The following is a 20,543-nucleotide window of genomic DNA, read 5'->3' as shown; positions in this document are numbered from 1 at the left end:
GATGCGAACTGAAAACAGAAATAGCCCAACCTGCTCTCCCGTCTTGGCATGAGACCCGCGAGTCATGTATGTTCCTTCCAGTACAGAACAGACGATGGTAAGCCCTTTGCCTGCCTTTAGTTGTGTCGTGAAGGACAGGAGACGTGGATGTTTCACTGCGAGTTGTGAGTCCAGCTTGCACAACACCAATAGCTGGGGCCTGATGGCATGACAAAACCCAAGTGTTTATATAAAATAAAATATTTTAATGTTATCTTATATTTATATATTTAAAAAAAAAAAAAGCCTGAAGTCAACCATGAATGTTGGAAGGTTCTCAACTGGCAGTCATGTTTTGACTTGTTTTTCACATTTTACCAAGGGTTTCTATGAACGAAACATGTACAGTATGCTGAGCAGTTCTGGAACAACATCATGGCCACAGCAGACTTGACGTAAGTGCCTCTGGCCGACCTTATAACACCCTTCTCTTATGCCTTTGCCATGCCCTTCAATAAATACTGATTTTGAATCAGACCAGATGATGTAGGTGGCACAGATGATGTAGGTGGCAAGGTTGCGTATCATAGTATTTATAGTTTTTAACAGGTCAACATTATTATATTGGCCTGGCATGGCCTGCCACTGAAATGCACAACTGAACTCACCTCCAGTTCTTGGTGTGTAGTGGTGATTCCTCGAGATGAGTTAGAGCATAACGTGCTGCATTTAAGGATAGACCTCGGAGACCATCTCCCCACTCCTTTTCTGCCCTGTGCATAAAGTGTGTCATGTCACGTCTATGAGCATACATGTTTATGGCATGAGAGCATTTTTCTTTCAGAGCATGTGTTGTGACAGATGTTGTTCCCCTGAGGGCTTTAAATACAGCAAGACTGTTTTGTCGGCGCTATTTTTGCAGTACATAAACATGCTACATAAATAGGTGTTCCTGTTTTCACATTGCAATAACTGCATAGTTTTACTACAGGAAGATTCATGGTGACAAATAACTAGAGGTGGGAATCTTTGGGAACCTAACGATTCGATTACGATCCAGAGGCTATGAGTCGATTATAAATCAATCATTGATGCACCCTCCCATCCAGCTATTAGCGGCTTTTAATGTTTTGTACATTAATAAAATCCTCTTAGGCTAAATCAAACTACTATTTCAGTATCAAGTTAACAGCTAAAACAGTAAATAAAATACTAAAGTCTCCATTCTGTATCAGCAGCTTTAAACTACATTAATTTAATGTTTTGAATCAACCGTTAAAAGTTGTTAAAATTGCTCCCGTTATTCAATAATTTCCCCTTCTGTCTACTTTCGACGTGAAAGTTTTAAAACGGTTTCATCATTTAAAGATACCTTCAAGTCAAGACTTTGCTGATTAAGGAGTATCTTAGATAAAAAGTTAATTAGATTCGCTACAACAGAGCCTTCCAGAGAAGTCGACTGCTTTAATGGCGGCTGTTTACTAATGCCGGCAAGTCTGTCCTTTCGCATCTAGTTCTCTATACATGTGCTATCTACCGTAGCATTATTGTGGCCGTATGTTTGTAGCAACTAGCAACTGAGCGTTGTTTGTAGGGTATTATCGTTTTTTTTTATCGAACGGCATGAGTTCAACATGATATTTACAGGCATGAAAATGGGTTTTTTAAATGACGAAAATATTTTGGAACACTTAAATTTTTTATTAAAGTACAAATAAACATGTAAATAACAACAATAAATCACAAATAAACAATGAGGTCAAATGCTCATAGCATTAACTAGTGCAAAAAGAATGGAATGGAATGAGATTCAGAACACTGACTTCGCCTTTCCAACATGATTCAAAACAATTCTTAAAAGAATATCTTGCATTATTATTATAGTATACTAGTATATATAATAGCAGTATAATAATTATTCATTGCCAGTCAGATTTTTCATCAAGTGTGTCATTTTAAAGCTATTCTTAGTGTAGAATCTGAATTCTGAAGTATGTGGGATCAACTCCAGAATTGTTACGTATATGACGAACATGTCATGCTTATATTTTTGAAATGTTCACCGGAAGTACGTTCCTTAGAGCTAACCGTGAGCTTTACACTCTGCAAAAAAGCTCTTTTTGTCTTTGCATGTGGTGTCAGTAATAATTTTTTTTTTCATTTTTATCTTTTAAAAATGCTGTTAACCAGCAATTTTTCATTTTTGAAGTGTCACCTTTTAACCGTATGTTTGCGTTTTGGAGAAGACTGCAAATGTTTTATAGCAGGCTAAAGTGGGTTGTCTTTATTCCCCATTAGCCTCAATGTAGCAATGCTAACGATTACAGTGTATAATATAGATGTGTTTCCTTATTTTTTATGTCTGAGCTTTAATTCTACGGCGTGTTGATGACCAATGAACATCTGTGAAAGGAACTGTTATCTCATATGCCATCATCACGCACACACAAATGTATGCGCGTGCAATGATAAAAGGCGGCCGTGAAAATTACCGCCCTCATTTTATTTACTGTGCGATAAATGGACTCATTGCATATCGCGACAGGCTTAGCAACTTCAATAAAACATGTCGTTAGTCAGTTAGATGGATTTACGATCTGCCAGCTTGTAAATGTCTGTCGTTTTCCAAAATTACAACTGGGTGACGGCGCTTTAAGTGTTCATTCACGGCCGACGTGCAGCCAAGCTTGGCATGAAGAGACAGGACACAACAGTGTTCTCTTTCTTTGTTTCGTTAAAATAAGTCAATGTTTTGGCCACTCTGGTGCATTTTTTCCTCTGATCTACTCTTTTTGACTTAAAAACGGTGAATTTTGCCAAAAGGTGAGAGATTTTCATGCCTGTTTTACTCTCGTTCCGTTCCTCATTGCGTCCCGAAGACCGCGCGGACTGTGTTTTAATTCCGTTTTATCTGGTATAATTCAATGATCGGAATTTGGATGTTTGTGAATCGTTCACGAATCTTCCACGGCCGAATCGCGAATAATCTAAGAATCGGAAATTTCGCACGCCTCCACAAATAACTATACAATAAGATGAACCTTTAAACAAAGGCCAATCTGATTCAATGCTCTTAAAACTCACCCTCTGTACTCAATGTACTTGTAGATGCAGCCAGCAATAACCATGGCGACCAGGGCATAATACCAGGAGGAGATAAACATGAGAGACAAACACAGACTCATCCCTAGGAAAGACAGGGTCCTAGGAGGCACAAAAAAACCCCAAAACAATATATTTTTATTGATTACGGATTTTGGGGTTATAATGTATAGGTGAGTCATGAGGACTATTATGAGGAGCAAAGAAATGTCCTCACCAGTGATAGAATTTGAAGCGAGGTCTCCAGTTGGGGGTTCGGAGTAAAGTCTGGACCGCACAGGCCAGGTTTACAAACAGATAGCACATAAGGAAAAACCTGTAGATATGCAGTGGAAAAATTAGGAAATAAATAGAGATGACCCAAAAAAGTGTGTGTGGGTGTGTGTGTATATACTGTATATAAAAAATTTGGCTCCAAAACAACTCACTAGAGTGAATATACAATAAACATGTGCTGGGGTTCCAATAAAAAAATCATACAAGTTTCCAATAATTGATAAATAGCGATGAAATAAAAATAACATTTTTCCATGAATTGGTAAATGGCAGGATGCTTTGCTGGGCCAAATTGCAACGTTAATGTAACAATCAATTACTGAAGCTGGATGTGGGAACATTGAGACACCTAAACAAGCATGTGGTGAAGGGCTCCATCCATTAACCCAGTCATTCCATTTTACCTCTTGACTGGTGGACGAAATGTGCACTCCCCCTGGACATAACTGTACATAGCTGTATCTGTGGCATGGCTCTAAGTCTTAGATTATGATGAATGTGGAAGCTTTTCAATTTTAACTAAAACTTGAATGACATCTTTCATACATTTCTCTAAACTCTGTTGTAGTCCAGAAAGTTCCCTAATCTGCTATAATCAATCATACTTAGTTTCGATTGACAGTACTTTATGTATAATAGCATGATTGTCTATGTAAATATTTGATAGAATTTATTTTATGTGGTTAGGTAATACAAGTAGCAGGGCACAAAGTTAACATTTTAGGGCACTTGCCCGATTTTGATTTAATTTTTTTTTCTGAAATGGAATATTTTTAACCTATTGGGTACACAACTGCTACTTAAATACACTTAACTTTAAGTGTTATGCCATGTTTTAGATAAATGCAGGCACAGAGGCCAACATTATGGACAAAGTGACATGTCCTGTAGTCCTGTACTCCACTACTCAGAATACAATACAAGCTTCAATGAGATCTCCAAAGTATTTCATTTATCGTACTTCTCCTGGACAAGAATTAGACTTCTACGACACCAAAATGGGATAAAAATTTCTTTCTCCTGTGTCTTTGCACAATGACTTAATTTAGTCTTTTAAGTTTCAGAAGAAATCTCAACAATATCTAATATAATACCTTTAATTATATAAAAACATATTAATGATCTCTTTTGTGTCTCTCTGTGATCTCAGGCAGGGAAATGGGGGGTTGTCTGCATGAACTCCATATACTCACATCCTTGTTTCAGCAACACACTCCTTCCCTTGAATAGACGGTACAATATTCTCATTTTAAATCCATTTGGATGAGCGGGAGAAGATGTATGTACAGTGGGGCAAAAAAATATTTAGTCAACCACTAATTGTGCAAGTTCTCCCACTTGAAAATATTGGCGAGGCCTGTAATTGTCAACATGGCTAAACCTCAACCATGAGAGACAATGTGGAATCCCCCCCAGAAAATCACATTGTTTGATTTTTAAAGAATTTATTTGCAAATCATGGTGGAAAATAAGTATTTGGTCAATACCAAAAGTTCATTTCAATACTTTGTTATGTACCCTTTATTGGCAATAACGGAGGCCAAACATTTTCTGTAACTCTTCACAAGCTTTTCACGCACTGTTGGTGGTATTTTGGCCCATTCCTCCATGCAGATCTCCTGTAGAGCAGTGATGTCTTGGGGCTGCCGTTGGGCAACACAGACTTCAACTCCCTCCACAGATGTTCTATGGGGTTGAGATCTGGAGACTGGCTAGGCCACTCCAGGACCTTGAAATGCTTCTTACGAAGCCACTCCTTTGTTGTCCTGGCTGCGCTTCAGTCTTCTTTCTCCTCCAAACACGAGAACCTGTGTTTTTACCAAAAGTTCTATTTTGGTTTCATCTGACCATAACACATTCTCCCAGTCCTCTTGGACTCCTGGACCATCCAAATGCTCTCTAGCGAAACGCAGAAGGGCCTGGACTTGTGCTGGCTTCAGCAGGGGGAGACGTCTGGCAGTGCAGGATTTGAGTCCCTGGCGGCGCAATGTGTTACTGATAGTAGCCTTTGTTACTGTGGTCCCAGCTCTCTGCAGGTCATTCACTAGGTCCCCCCGTGTGGTTCTGGGATTTTTGCTCACCGTTTTTGTTATCATTTTGACGCTTGCATGGAGCCCCAGATCGAGGGAGATTATCAGTGGTCTGGTATGTCTTCCATTTTCTAATAACTGCTCCCACAGTTGATTCCTTTACATCAAGCTTTTTACCTATTGCAGAATCAGTCTTCCCAGCCTGGTGAAGGTCTACAATTTTATCTCTGGTGTCCTTCGACAGCTCTTTGGTCTTGGACATAGTGGAGTTTGGTGTGTGACTGACTGAGCTTGTGTACAGGTGTCTTTTATACCGATATGTCTTTTATACGGATAATGATTTAAAACAGGTACCATTAATACAGGTAACGAGTGGAGCCTCGTTACAACTTGTTAGAAGAAGTTAGACCTCTTTGACAGCCAGAAAGCTTGTTTGTAGGTGACCAAATACTTATTTTACACTCTAATTTGGAAATAAATTCTTTAAAAATCAAACAATGTGATTTTCTGTTTTTTTTTTCACATTCTGTCTCTCATGGTTGAGGTTTACCCATGCTGACAATTACAGACCTCTCTAAACTTTTCAAGTAGGAGAACTTATATAGTTGGTGATTGACTAAATACTTATTTGCCCCACTGTATGTACAGTATGTATGATCTGTTCTCCACTGTCATTCAAATGACAATTCACTGCCGATTCGTGGACAGCTCTTTATTTTTTTCACTGCAGATTCATGTGGCAGCTTGAAATATACTTTTTTATTCGCTTGCACTACCAGGCATGTACTATATGAAGTAAAAGGCGCTTGCCCAGGAGTTTCCTTGCCCCAGGCAATTGGAATACGTTTAACTTCGAGCCCCGAGTAGCCATAAAGTGCTGACGAGTTTCTAACAATATATCATACGTACATGGAGAGAATTGGAGCCACATCATCCAAAGAAGCAATGAGTATTCCTATTTCACAGATACCAACTGTTAGCAAAAGAGCCCAGGTGGGCTCTCCATTGGCTTTGCCATGACCAAAAATCTAAGAAACACAAGAACAGAAGAGAGAACTTTGATTTGGAACGTGGAAAGCAACATCACTCGGATGATTCAACAATCAAAGTGAAAATTGTCTGTATTTATTATCTATTTTCATACCAAGCTGCCTCATATTTAAAACAATTTCCTAGTATTCTGAATTAATGGCGAAGTAATAAAGTTATTTCCTGGATAAAAACCTCAACTACATTACTCACTGTTGGTCACCTATTATTACTGTATACGTAGACTGAAATATCAGCTAAATATTGTACTACCCACGCGTTACTCACGACACTGACCTGTAAAAATGGGATGATCCCATCACGAGCGATGGCCTGTAAAAGTCGGGGCGCACCAGTCAGGCTTTGAAGCCCCGCCCCACAACAAGAAAAGAATGAGCCAATCACAATAACCCAAGGTGATGGCCAAGCCAGCACACCAATTACTGGGTTTTTCTTGACAGAGTCCCCAAACCTGGAACCAGTAATACATACATTCCGTATCAAGGTTATGACCTTTGAAGAAGTTAATAAGAATTCACTTACTTGTCTCTCAGCACAACACCCTCTATACATGCGCCAAACAATACTACACAGGAGATATCTGATACTGAAGTTAAGGTAAAAATATTTGAAAATATAATGTATACAGTATATTTCTTTCTCAAAATATTATTCAGACCTTGCCGTTTGAAAAAATGAGCCATTGACTATTCTCCTGAATACCTAGGAGAGCAATTTTCTCTCTTAATCCCCCAAAGCAAGGTTTTACAAGCCCCTTCTAAATAAATATCTTTTAAAATATATAAAAAACCAAACAGAACAGAAGCAAATTGTCAATTCCATAACATTTGCTATTGTTGCCAACAACAACTTTGATTTCTTTGCCTTTCATGAGCAGATTGAAGACGTTGGACATTGTTAAAACAAGTCCAGTTCTATTCTTATACAACAAATCCAGACGAGCCATGCAGAATTTGTTGTGTTTTGCCACTTGTTTTGCTGGTACAGAAACCAGCATATGCTTGATTTCTTTGCAAGGAGGTGCTGTCCATGTCACATTTTGGCAGCACATGGAGTGCGAGCACAATTATGCACCTTTACTGACGCGGTTTGAACCATGGCTCATGGATGGGAATTTTCACAGGTTGGCTCCATCAGAACCATGAATTAAACTTGTATCGGGACCAGATACCAATACTGAATTGGCACCATCACTAACTTTAATAATTAGACACAACCAAATAAACATCATTTACTGTAAGCAATATCACACGAAGGAATGATCGTGTACTGACCACCCTTTTTGAAACTGAAAGCTAGTTCTTACATACTAAATTATGTTTAGGGCAACCAGTCTGTTAAACACTTTTGAAGCTGATCAAGGATGGCTGCATTACAAGTATTCACTGATACATTATAATTTTCTTCAATCTGCTTTCATGGTGAATTGTGGAAATCAAAGAATATGTACTGTTAATTTGTTAATCGATTAGTAGTCGACTGATTATATGATGACAGCTCTAGAGCAATCAGGCCATTAAATGTATTGTATATCCTATCTAAGCGAGCAAATGTGTGAAATGATAACACAAAATTAAAACTGAAAATATCATATTGGTCTTTGCTGGTATTTATAATGGATCAATGACATTTTCACAACAGTTTTTTTTTAAAAATAATATGGGGATATATTCCATTAAATGTTTTGGGCTAAAATATTGCCTTTCCCAATATTGAATGGATTCATAAATCTATGGAGGATACAGAAGAAAGAGGTGGTGAGAATGGCCATTATAGTTCCAATTGGTATTGACCGCTGGGCATCTCTTAGATCACCAGATCTGTTTGAGCCAGCCATTATACCTGGATTCAACAAGACAAAATATGTGTTTAATTTTAATTGCACTTGAAGCAATCATACTTATTCTACTGAAATATTACAGTATTCACCTGTAACTGAGGGGAAATATATTCCCACCAGCAGTGTGAAGAAGGTGGTGATGTCACTGAAGACGTAGGGTTTATATATATCACCAGAAGTGTCTTGAGCTGGTACAGAATCCTGATTTTTCTTTTCTATTACTGTACGAGCTGGCCCATAGTCACCCCATAAGTTGTCTGATTCACAAGACAAGAACACAACAACTAAACATTCAAAAGTAAATACATTGTGAAATCACTTGTTATATTTCATAATTCTTACCTTTAAGAACTCCACTTAAGAGACCTGGAATAGCTGGTATCTCTGTCACATTATTCAGACTGAAATAGTCATCACAGGTGGCGTTTAGGTGTTCGCTGTTACAGAAAAGTCTCCAAAGATCAGTGGTTAACGTCTGGTTGTTCACCACCTCAGTCTTTGCGCACACTTCGAACTTGTCGTTCTTCAGCGAACGGTTTCCTAGAAGACACACACTAAAGCCCATTTCAGACATTTGATGAAGTCCGGTAATGTACCGGTATTTACTCAGCATTTGCTATGTTGAAACACAGTTTGCTGGGTCAGCTGACAGGGACATTAACAGCAACATTACCAGCTCACGCTATGTGTAAAAGTGGCAGGTAATGTGCAGCTTTAGAGCGCAGAGGTTGATGATGTAGCTACTGTACATCGTGACTAGACTACATTACATTTTTTCTTGACCATAAGACAAAATAACAATATTTGACAAGAAGTACAAGAAAATAACATTAACTCAATAAAGTAGATCTGATAAAACATCTTTTTTCAGTGTATTTTCAATTGCTTTCAATTATTTGCAGATTTTTGCGAGTGAGGGTCCATTGTACGCTACATGAAGCTGGTCTCTACTTCGCATTAAACTGCAGTTTAGTCTTTCTTTCCACATGATATACGGTAGAATATATGTAAGAATTGGTTTTATTTAGTCAACACATGTTACTTCATTACTTGTGTAAAAGAGCATGTTATAGGATATCGAACATTTGGACATCAACGCTATTCTTAGTCCGTTTATGGAATTTCTCAAAATGTGTTTGAATTAGTATTAAGCTCTGTGTTTATGTAAGCCGCCAAGTTATGTGGATGTTTAAAAAAAAAAAAAAATTTTTTTTAATTGCTTATAGTTTTACAGTAAAGTTCCAACTAGGAGTGGCAATAAATAGCTTGAAGCCTCTTTGTTCATTCTCCCAAACTGCTACTTGCTGTCATGTGAGAGCGCTCTATAAGCCACTACAAAGTGGCACTCAACCAAACAACGGGTTGATTCTGGAAAGCACTTAACTCTTGTATCTTAAGGCACTATTCTATAAGACACAGTGTTGTGAAAAACAAATGTGGGAGGCTTATATTGCTGATTACTCACGTGAACTCTGGTGGCTCAATGACTGTCTTGATGACTCCTGCATAGGTGGCCATGATGGAGAGCATGACACAGGCCAGAAAGACTAGAGCCAGTTTGTTCACATACCTGCAAAAAAGCGGGCAAAACAAACAAGTCTAATATGTGGATGTGGGTTAGTGTATCGTAATGTCTCATGCGGATACGTACTTTACTCCCACAAACACAATAAGTGCCATCAGAAGCAAGCAACATGTTCCGTAGACTCGCATATTGTTAAGCGCTGCCGTTTCTCCACCTTCTATACCTTTGGCCTCAAATACCGTTGCTGTTGGAACAATGTATGTCTGCCAGTGGAGAGTTAAGTAGATGGATAGTGTTTGAGTCAAACAGTCCAAGTCTTTCCCCCTAAGCGTCATCATGGCTACATACCAGGAGGATCTCAATGGTGCCTAATATGTAAAGAGATCCAGCAAAGGTGGTACCCAGGTAGAAACAGAGACCAACTGCGCCCCCAAACTCTGGTCCCAATGATCTGGAGATCATGTAGTAAGAGCCGCCCGCTTTGAAGAAACTTTATGCTGGTTAGATTTCAGATACTCAAAAGACTATTTTGCATTGTGACAGTTGTTGAGTATATGCAAATGTTAATGTATTAGTTCTGTTCAAGACACTGTACTGCATCTTCATTAAACCTATATTATATTAGTAAATGATTATACAAATATCCAGGTTTTTGACGAAAGGTAAAGAAAAACAGGAAAACAATTAAAAGTTATGTACCTGGGACAACTCCATTTGTTGCTATGGCACTCATTGATATAGCTGTGAGTAATGTCTGCAAGAAAATAAAAAAAACAGGCTGAGTGGTAATAACTAGTGGGAATTTTTGGGGACCTAGCGATTCGATTACGATTCAGAGGCTCCGATTTGATTATAAATCGATTATTGATGCACCGCACCACACTCCCACTTTTAATTTTTTCTACACTAGTTCCAAAATTGTTCAAAAATTTCAAGCTAAACAAACTACTATTTCAGTATCAAGTTAACCGTTAAAAACAGTACATAAAATACTCAAGTCCCCATTCTGTATCGGCAGCTTTAAACTACATTCAATTAATTTAATGTTGTGAATCAACCATTAAAGTTGTTAAAATTGCTCCCGTTATTCCATAATTTCCCTTCTGTCTACTTTCGACGTGAAAGTTTTAAAACTGTTTTATCATTTAAAGATAGATTCAAGTCAAGATTTTGCCGATTTTTTTTAAGATAAAAAAGTAATTAGGTTCGCTTTAACAGAGCTTTCTAGAGAATTCTACTGCTTTAAGATGGCGCCTGTTTACTAGCGCTGGAATGTCTGTCATTTTGCATCTAGTTCTTGGTATATGATCTAACACGGCCGTCGTCTGTCATTTCACATCTAGTTCTAGATATATGTGATATCTACCATAGCCGTATGTTGCCGTATGTTTGTAGCAATTAGCAACTGGCCGCTGTTTGTAGCAGCTGACAGCCGCAGTCAGACATTATTGTTTTTTTATTTATTTATTTTTTTTTATTTAGCGGCGTGAGTTGAACATGATATTTACTCTCGGTCCATTCCTCATTGCGTCCTGAAGACCACGCTGTTTTATTTCCGCTTTATCTGGTATAATTCAATAATCGGAATTTGGATGTTTGTGAATCTTTCTCAAATCTTCCACGGCCGAATCGCAAATAATCTAAGAATCGGAAATTTCGCAGGAGTTCAAATTTGTGAATTTGCACTACCACAGCAGGCAACAGACCGTTTTATTTTTTATTTATTTATTTTTGTTAAATGATTTTTATTTTAGCTGGATTCTCAATATCATCCAGAGGTGCTAAATAAACAAGTTATATCATAAACATACATGTACAACATGAATATTGTGTAAATAAATGTTTAAGACATCAATGCTTAGAGAGTGGTGTGCAGTACAGTTGACCGCAGCCACAGCAGTATTTTGACAGCTTATATATTTATGTACATACAAGTGTAACGGGTGCACGCGTGTCCGTTGTGAGCGGTGCATAGAAACCTCCCTCCCGATGCCTTCAAGAGGGTGTGCTGGCAGCTAAAGCTGCTTGCCTGGGCTTTTGGCTTAGTGGTCAGCACACTTGCCTGCCATGTTGGACGCGTCGTGCGACCCGGATGCGAGACTTGACCTGGATGAGGGGGATGGATCACGTTGCGGCTCCATGCATACCGGTTACACAAGCTAGCTACTCTGTAGTTCAGTGCTGGGGTCTTGACAGCTTAGATTAGTTATATTTATTCTATTTGTGTAGTGACATGCTAGTAAACAAGTAGGCAGTCAAATGTTAGCAAACAAACGTCAATAGTTAAGTCTACGTTTCTACTACATGCTATCAAATATTATTATTATTATTTCTAAAATCGATCATTAACTCACTTTTAGCAAACATAAGTGTTTCTTCGTTATTCTCTTGACATTCAGTTGTTTATGTGGCTGACGACAGTCAGAGCCTTATCCATAGGTTGCATTTTGCGAGCTTTCTTTTTAGCTTTGGAAAAAGGCACACAAAAAAATTCCTCCCAGGCATGAAAATGGGTCAGGGGTTAAAAAGGTGAGAAGGGTGTGGAGGAAATATGTTCCAGTACACTGTACACCCCAACAAAATATTGAGCTCTGTCGACCCACACTGTGTTTCAGCAGGGCCGTGCAGAGACCGGTGGAGGGGCGGGTGCTCGTAGATCAAAAGGAGCACATGAACAAGTATTTAATACACCTTAAAATAACATAACTTCAATTTTAACCAGCTTTAGATAATTATTGGCTGCGACTGTGACATACTTTAATTGGGAGGGGGCAACAGTGAATAGAAATCAAAACTGTCATCAACACTTTCTGGCTTTGACTCAGTCAGTCTGCCTATTTTCTTCCCTCAACCTCTGCATCAAAACTTCCTTCCTCAACTTGTTCATCTGAGAACAAACCACATTAGATGGTCACTGAGCCACCAACAGCACAGTTTTCTTAAAACTATTATTTCATTATTATCCATACTTAACAACTCTAGCACCTAATGATTAATAAAGCAATGACATAAAATCTTATAGAAACATAACATTGTAATTGTGTTTATAATTGTATTTAATACCCGACTATCCTTGCAAACTTGTTCTTACCAGGTCTGCTATTCACCCAGCTGATGAGGTATCCACTGCCTTTAGCAGCCTCATCTAACTCCTTTTTTTATCCCTCAATCTCCCTTCCCTACGAGGCATGTCTATGTAATGAAATATAAATATAAAAAAAAACAAAAAAACAGACTCCCCGGTGGCTTTTAGTTTTAAAGCTTTCTTAATTTCTTTCTCTCTCAATAACGATGGAGGTAGATTTGTGTTTTTATTATTCAATCGTGTTTTTATTATTCAATCAAAAAACAAAGTTACTTCTATCAAAAACAAAGTTGCTTCAATCAAAATACAGTATATACTTTTAATCCCCCAAAAGTCACTTCAATTAAAAAAAATTGTTTTTGATTGCAAAAATAAATTTGAGACAAAAAAAGCATTTGAAAACTATTTTACTTGATTGAAACAAATTTTTCCATTGAAGTAATGTTGTTTTGCGTTTGGGCCACTGTGAGATGTGCTTTAATGCTTTTGCACAATAACAGTATTAACAATATTCACAATAATAGTAAATGCAATAATGTGTGTTTAAAACTAGGTGTTATGATTGTTTTCTCTATTCACTTATGCTTTTTAGTGTTTACACAATGGAAAGAGAAAAATTTCTGTTTTCAGTAAATGTCACCATAATGTTTCATTCTGGTTTCTGTTCTCAGTAAATGATACAATCTCGATAAAACAAAACTTACGCATGTGCAATGAATGCTCTCCAACTCCTTAATAAAAGGCTGGCGCTTCTCAGGGGAGGGTTTAGATAAGCTTGTTGCAGCCACACGGGCTGCATCAATCTTTCTCCTGACGGCCGTCAGTGTTAAAAGCTTTATTTTCGTCTCAAGTCTGATTCTCTCTCCGCCCTCCTCTAGGTCTTTATTATTTTGCTAGATACAAGTAAGTTTAGACCCAACAGCCACATTTTGGCTAGGACATTTGTGTCTTTATTATTCAATCAAATAAGTTGCTTCAAACAAAAAAATATATATAAAAAGAAAAACTTTGCACACGTGTCAATCACCGTTTACCAAAGCCTGAGAGGGTTTGAGTAGACTCACTATGAAGCATTTAATAAAGCCAAGCATTTTCTTACTACTTTATTCTTGTTTAAAAATAATTCGGTGGGGCAGTAACATGTTTAAAATTTATCATAATTCTTACATTTTGAAGTGCTTGAAAACCATTTATAAATGATACTTTGGTGAAAAAAGTGAAAAAACATGTCATATATGTATCTTTTTTTCCAATGTAAAATCTGAATAAATGCATTGAACACGCACAAAAAAATGGGGGGCTACCTCGCGGTTTTCACTTATTGCGGCGGGTTCTGGTCCCCATTAACCGCGAAAAACGAGGGATCCCTGTATTTCTGAAAAGCTTTAAGAAGCAGGACTCATTCCCACCACTCGTCGGGCCGGTGTTGTGCCGACACCGGCCGTCAGCTCAAATCCAAGCCGAAAATAACGCGTCTCCGGCGGACGATGGGAGCGATGTGAGGCGCCACCTCCATCCGAGAGCATGCCGCTTAATTTGACTCAACAGTGTGTTTCTTCGTTTATATTACCGCTAAATACACAAGCTTGACGCCAATTTAACGGGAGCTATTTTTTTTCATGGGAGATTTGGCTAGCTCTGGCAGTGTTCAACGCAAGCTGCAACGAATGGCAGTAACTTTTTTATATCGCAAAATGTGAAAACGATTGAAACCATTACTCACCAAATTCAATCTGCTGGCAAATACAGGCAAGTGTGTATGCTGCGCTCTGGTCTGCCCCGGTGCGGATAAGGCCTGCTTTTGGTTTTCGCAGCTATGCAATGCCACCCAAAGGCTCTCTGAGCACTCCATGTACAGTAAGGAGTGCGCGCGTTTGGAATAATGGAACGCACCTTGGGCCGATGATTGGTTCTCGTCAGCGAAGCATCTAGAAGGATTTGCTGACTGTCCAAGTGTGACATTTTTTAAAGAACCGATTTCTTAAGTGCTCAGTTTACGTACTAAGTTAATCACATGATGATAATAATAATGTAACGTTGATAATAGTCAACCGTTTTATCAGATTGAAATTCTTTATTTGTGGAAACTTATTGAACAACACGACTGCTATCTGCCGCAGCCAACGCACATATCTCCCCCCGCCAGAACAAACGTAAACACGGAATGAACGTCCCTCGCTCTCCCGTATGGGCTACGTCATGCGGTGCATTCGGAACACATGCTAACACCCTCGCCACATTATAACTCGATTCGTTACAATAATAATAATTAAATAAAACCTCCCGACCCCCCCCCTCCCAAAAAGAATTTCTCCTCGGATCTACGCAATTCACGTAGGTCGCCATTTTTGACTTCAAAACGGCGAATTTCGCCGAAAGGTGAGAGATTTTCATGCCTGTCCTCCTCAGGGTGTAGTTTCAGGTATACCATCGGATTTTTGCAATTTTAAAATAGATGTACATACACGATCACACAGTACATTCCATGCAACTCAAACAGTCTTCCCGGTTTGGGGCGTGGTTTAGCGATAGGTTCATTGCTGAGATTATATATATATATATATATATATATATATACACATATATATATACATACAGTACTGTGCAAAAGTTTTAGGCAGGACACCTGCCTAAAACGTTTGCACAGTACCGTATATATATATTTTTAATTATTAAATTTATTAGGATCATGGAAGCTTCCACTTGGGGAAAATATATACATACAGTATATCCTGTATATACATAATATAATAAAAATATACAGTACTGTGCAAAAGTTTTAGGCATGTGTCCTGCCGAAAACTTTTGCACAATACTGTATCTATATACATATATACATATATATATATACATACATACACATATATATGCACACACACACACACACACACACACACACACACACACACACACACACACACACACACACACACACACACACACACACACACACACACACACACATACATATAAATATTAGGGCTGTCAAACGATTAAAATTTTTAATCGAGTTAATTACAGCTTAAAAATTAATTAATCGTAATTAATCGCAATTCAAACCATCTATATAATATGCCATATTTTTCTGTAAATTATTGTTGGAATTCAATTTTATTTGTATGGAATGGAAAGATAAGACACAAGATGGATATATATATATTCAACATGCGGTAAATAAGGACTGTATTTGTTTATTATAACAATAAATCAACAAGATGGCATTAACATTATTAACATTCTGTTAAAGCGATCCATGGATATATAGACTTGTTGTTACTACAAGTTATAGAAATTTTATATTAAAACCCCTCTTAATGTTTTCGTTTGAATAAAATTTGTAAAATTTTCAATCAAAAAATAAACTAGTAGCCCGCCATTGTTGATGTCAATAAATGGTTATTAGGGGTGTCTGTAAAATGAGGTCAGGAAGTGATTCTCCCTGAGTATGCACTTGCAAAGGACCCACTGGTGTGCAGGTTGCAGTTAGGTGTGCTGAAAATGTGACCAAGAGATGCTTCTCTTCATGTATCCTCCTGAGACTTGGCGGGCCACCCAATGTGTTCCCAAATTTTGTAGTCTTATTACTAGGAGTGGGAACCTCTTGGTACCTCACGATAGGATACGATTTGCGATACAAAGCTCACGATAACGATGATCTGATGATATGGTGATACAACGGTTATCAATGCATTGGTCAGGAAATCGTTCTAGTATATTCTGCAAACAACAAATAAACAGAAAAACAAGCTTTTGCTGTGAATTGGAATGAGTTTATCACTATTAGATGTCCAATCCACTTGAAAGCGAATGAACGAATGTGTGCCTTTTTCCAAAGCTAAAAAAAAAAAAGGCTGCCATTGACGGTGCTCGATGCCCAATCCATTTAGACTGGGAACGTTCGTTCATTCAAAACCAGAGCTTTCACAGTCATTCGGTCCGATTTTCGGGGCATTTACAGGTCACTTGCTTTTCATTTTAGGGCATTTATAGGTAATTTCCTGCAGAGTCTGAGTCTGTGCCTATTCATTTGGGTGATTCCCAGGTCACTTCCTGTTCTGTAACGCAAAACAAACAGCAAGTGACCCATAAAATACCCCAAAATCAACAAGGAAGTAACTGAAAGTCAACAGGAAAATGACTTTAAATGGCCCAAAATTACTCATTGCCTGGCATTGGTTCCCACTGACGGCCATAGACGTTCAATCCGTTTGAAGTGGGAGGGATGGCAGCGAATGAATGAACGTTCATTCGCTGCCACCCTCTCAGTTCAAATGGATTAGACGTCTACTAGTGATAAACTCATTCCAATTCACAGCTTGTTTTTCTGTTCATTAGTTTTTTGTAGAAAATCCTAGAATGATTTCCTGACCAATGTATCGAAAATCGTTGTATCGCTATATCGTCTGTTCATCATTATCGTGAGCTTTGTATCGCAAATCGTATCGTATCGTGAGGTACCAAGAGGTTCCCACTCCTACTTGTGAACAACAGTCTTTTCTTTGGGCCAGACAAATATTTTACTGCTGTTGACTAACATTTTACAGAACCTCTAATGTGACTGGATTGTCTGACAGTGAAAAATCCCCACCATGACAAAATGTGCCTTTGTAGAGCTTTGCTGTCAAAAAAAAAAAAAAAAAAAAGAGCAAAGTAGTGCTATTTATTTTTGTGCTGTTGCTGTTTATCAGAATGGACAAAGGATTTTGGGCTGACAGTGATTCAACATTTTTGTGATAATAATGTGCTTGCTTCTCAGTATATTGCAACCATTTCGTAGAAAAAAAACAAACAAACATCTGCGGCTTGTCATAACACTTAGCTTGAAAATCATCCATATCAAATGGTGACGCAAAGCTCAATGGTCAAGAAGCCACAAGGCAATTCTTGGTCTCTTTGCAAAAAAGTGATCATATAATGCTCAGTCTTGACCTACTTTGAAGAGGACATAATAGGGTGGAAAAATATCTTCTATTTTTGTATTGAGTATTTTAGATGTATTTTAATGGACTGTATCATAATCATAAATAATGCGACATTTTGAGAAGGACCACATAATTTTCCTTCGCTTGAACAATGAAGCATCTGAGGAGAAATTCCAAGCAGGCCAGAATATCGTACTATTATCACATTTTAAAATTGATTCTACAGTATTGCAAATATTTCTAATTACAAAATACTGTAGTTGACATCTAAAGCAAACATTTAATGCAATGGAGTCAAATATTCATACCGTCAATACAAAGCTTTATCTCATTGTATCATTTGGTTGAAGCCTCTGAATGGATAAAGATCGCAGGCGTGTGGGGTGCTGAGCGCAGACTCTTCACATCACATGTGAGTTACGTAAACAATCATCTCTCTGTCTGGCCTCCTTGAGCAACTCCTTAATAAAGGAAATAAAGCTACGGTAATATTATACTGTTTTCCCCCTTACAAGGATATCAATTGTATGTAGGATTCTGTCATTCTTTCATCTCTGAACGTTTCTTTTTCTCAAAGACTCATCTCATCCCTGTTATTTGGAGGAAATTTAAAATGACTCACACAAATGCAGCACATAGAGACAATGGCGAAGGAGCCCAGGATTCCTGCTGTTCCGACAATCCAGGTGAGACGCAAGAAAAGAATGACACCCAGAATGTTCTGCAGGCAGGGCAGATACACCCCGATAAACGTTCCCATTTGGGGCACCTTGAAAAGCAAGAGACAAACAGGTAAGATGTATAGTACAGTTTATTATTCACCCATGAAGGCGTTCAACCATCAATCCAATTTAAAAAAAAAGAAAAAAAAACATTTAAAAAAAAATGGCATAACATGTAAAATACATTTTAATACAACAAAAGCTTTGACAAGCTTTCAATTATTCTTCCACTTACGCATGCTTTCAACATTAATTGATAATGGCAGTAAACCTTCCTTTAGGCGTCTGTGAATATATACAGTAGTATTGGAATAATGCCAATTCCTTCCTTCATTCAGTTTGGACATTAAAGAGAAATATGAAACAGTGACCAACACCAACTTTTATTTCTAATCCATTTAAAGTTGCTTTCTGATTCACAACCCACCCGTTTTAAATATGAGCAAATGTATTGGAGCAGGCAACTGGCAGTAGTGTACTGTTGCCTAGGTGTGTCCCGTTGCACGTAACATACAATTTTAATAAAAGATAGCTCCACTAGCTCCCTCAGTAAAAATGGTTTGGACAATATGTGCACGACAGAGTTGTCGATCGGTAAAACATTGCAAGCAAGTTTTGAGTCTAGGAGAAAATAGATTCAATTAAATTAAGGGCAATGCACAAACATTAAACATAGCCAATACACCAGCTTAGAAAACTACAAATAAGAAAGGTGAACATACAACAAAAAACAAAACAAAACATGTGGCTACTTAGAAACCTGTATAGGGAGGGACAACAGTACAAATATTTACAAATAACTTGGTTTAACTTTGTTGGGTTTGTTACTTTGTGACATCAGCAACAACATCCGGAAGGAAATCTGAAGAGGGACTCAAGTTTACGTAAATGAACAAAAATACATGCGAAGACAATACTCTGGAAGATTAAAACCAAAATCCAACTTGCCAAAAAGTACAGATGTGAACCTTCAACGTCAAGGCATATGCTTTGACGACAGTTATGAATTTCAACAAATTGATGGAAACTCATTTGTGAGAGTAAATAATGATGTGGATTATTAAAATGCAGATGCTTTCGTTTTTGTAGCACTCTCGACGTTTACCAGTAATAACTAACTTCAAACTAGGGATGTCTCGATCCGATCACGTGATCGCAAATCGGGCCGATCGTGCCACTTTTCAGAGGATCGGAATCGGGTGAAAAGGATCGTGTTTTTGATTTAAAAAATATATTTATGTTTTGCTACTTCATGCGGCCTCTCACTTTCCCTCCTGCTCAGCAGTGCGACTTTCTTGGTCACCAGTGCAGCTGGTATTTGATACTTAAAGTTAACCATGGTTGACAGGTTTGTAACTTTGATCTGGCCAGAGTCTTCTTGGAAGCTATACGACCAAAAGCACAATTGTGTTAATTATCGTTAAGTGTTCTGTAGCAACTCATTTACTGTGTAAGTGAGAGGCTGTTCTTGGCAGCGTGATCGTCAAAGCGTGAGTGAATTTGTGTGGTCTCACTCAATGAAGCATTTAATAGAGACAAGCATTTTTCTATGTTATTCTTTAGTTCTGGCATTGTAGGTTCAATCCTGGCTCCCGCCTTCCTGTGTGGAGTTTGCATGTGTTCCCATGCCTGCGTAGGTTTTCTCCGGGAACTTGAACACTCAAAATTGTCCATAGGTGTGCGTATGTCTTGCGACTGGCTGGCAACCTGTTCAGGGTGTACCCCGCCTTCTGCCTGGAGTTAGCTGTGATAGGTTCAAGCAAGTATGGCGTTAAAGCTGATACGATAAAAAATGTGGGTGCACTTTCATTTTGTGCTGGTGCGCCTTAAGAAAAAAGTTCGGTGCGCCAGTGCAACCAATGCAAAAAGTACCGTAATTTCCCGAATATAAGGCGCACCCGTGTATAATGCGCACCCCAAATTTACTTGTAAAATCTAGGGAAAATTATTGTACCCGTTTATAACGCGCACCCTAATTTTAGCACCAATAAATAGAAGAATACAAGAAAACA

General features: G+C 38.1%; 1 protein-coding gene across 4 annotated transcripts in view; it reads right to left on the bottom strand.

The window, feature by feature from the left end:
- LOC130929574 (solute carrier family 12 member 7-like) overlaps positions 1 to 20,543 on the bottom strand; it is a 44,131-nt gene that overhangs the window by 12,278 nt on the left and 11,310 nt on the right. For 2 of the 4 annotated variants that reach the window (XM_057856834.1, XM_057856833.1), the window contains exons 5-19: positions 18,432 to 18,578; positions 10,502 to 10,556; positions 10,151 to 10,281; positions 9,929 to 10,065; positions 9,743 to 9,847; positions 8,620 to 8,831; positions 8,367 to 8,534; positions 8,181 to 8,279; positions 6,960 to 7,017; positions 6,714 to 6,888; positions 6,297 to 6,415; positions 3,299 to 3,397; positions 3,064 to 3,183; positions 648 to 752; positions 31 to 199 (exon numbers count right to left, since the gene is read on the bottom strand). In XM_057856834.1, coding sequence (XP_057712817.1) covers positions 31 to 199; positions 648 to 752; positions 3,064 to 3,183; positions 3,299 to 3,397; positions 6,297 to 6,415; positions 6,714 to 6,888; positions 6,960 to 7,017; positions 8,181 to 8,279; positions 8,367 to 8,534; positions 8,620 to 8,831; positions 9,743 to 9,847; positions 9,929 to 10,065; positions 10,151 to 10,281; positions 10,502 to 10,556; positions 18,432 to 18,578 — 1,899 coding nt within the window. Of the gene's footprint in view, positions 1 to 30; positions 200 to 647; positions 753 to 3,063; positions 3,184 to 3,298; positions 3,398 to 6,296; positions 6,416 to 6,713; positions 6,889 to 6,959; positions 7,018 to 8,180; positions 8,280 to 8,366; positions 8,535 to 8,619; positions 8,832 to 9,742; positions 9,848 to 9,928; positions 10,066 to 10,150; positions 10,300 to 10,501; positions 10,557 to 18,431; positions 18,579 to 20,543 lie in introns of those variants that run through there. The other 2 variants (XM_057856835.1, XM_057856836.1) reach the window with 2 other exon arrangements.

Source organism: Corythoichthys intestinalis, chromosome 14 (genome assembly GCF_030265065.1).
Source record: "Corythoichthys intestinalis isolate RoL2023-P3 chromosome 14, ASM3026506v1, whole genome shotgun sequence".
In the NCBI taxonomy this organism is placed as follows: Eukaryota; Metazoa; Chordata; class Actinopteri; order Syngnathiformes; family Syngnathidae; genus Corythoichthys; species Corythoichthys intestinalis.
Note: the sequence above shows the minus strand (reverse complement) of the source record. Positions and strands in the feature narration are given on the sequence as shown.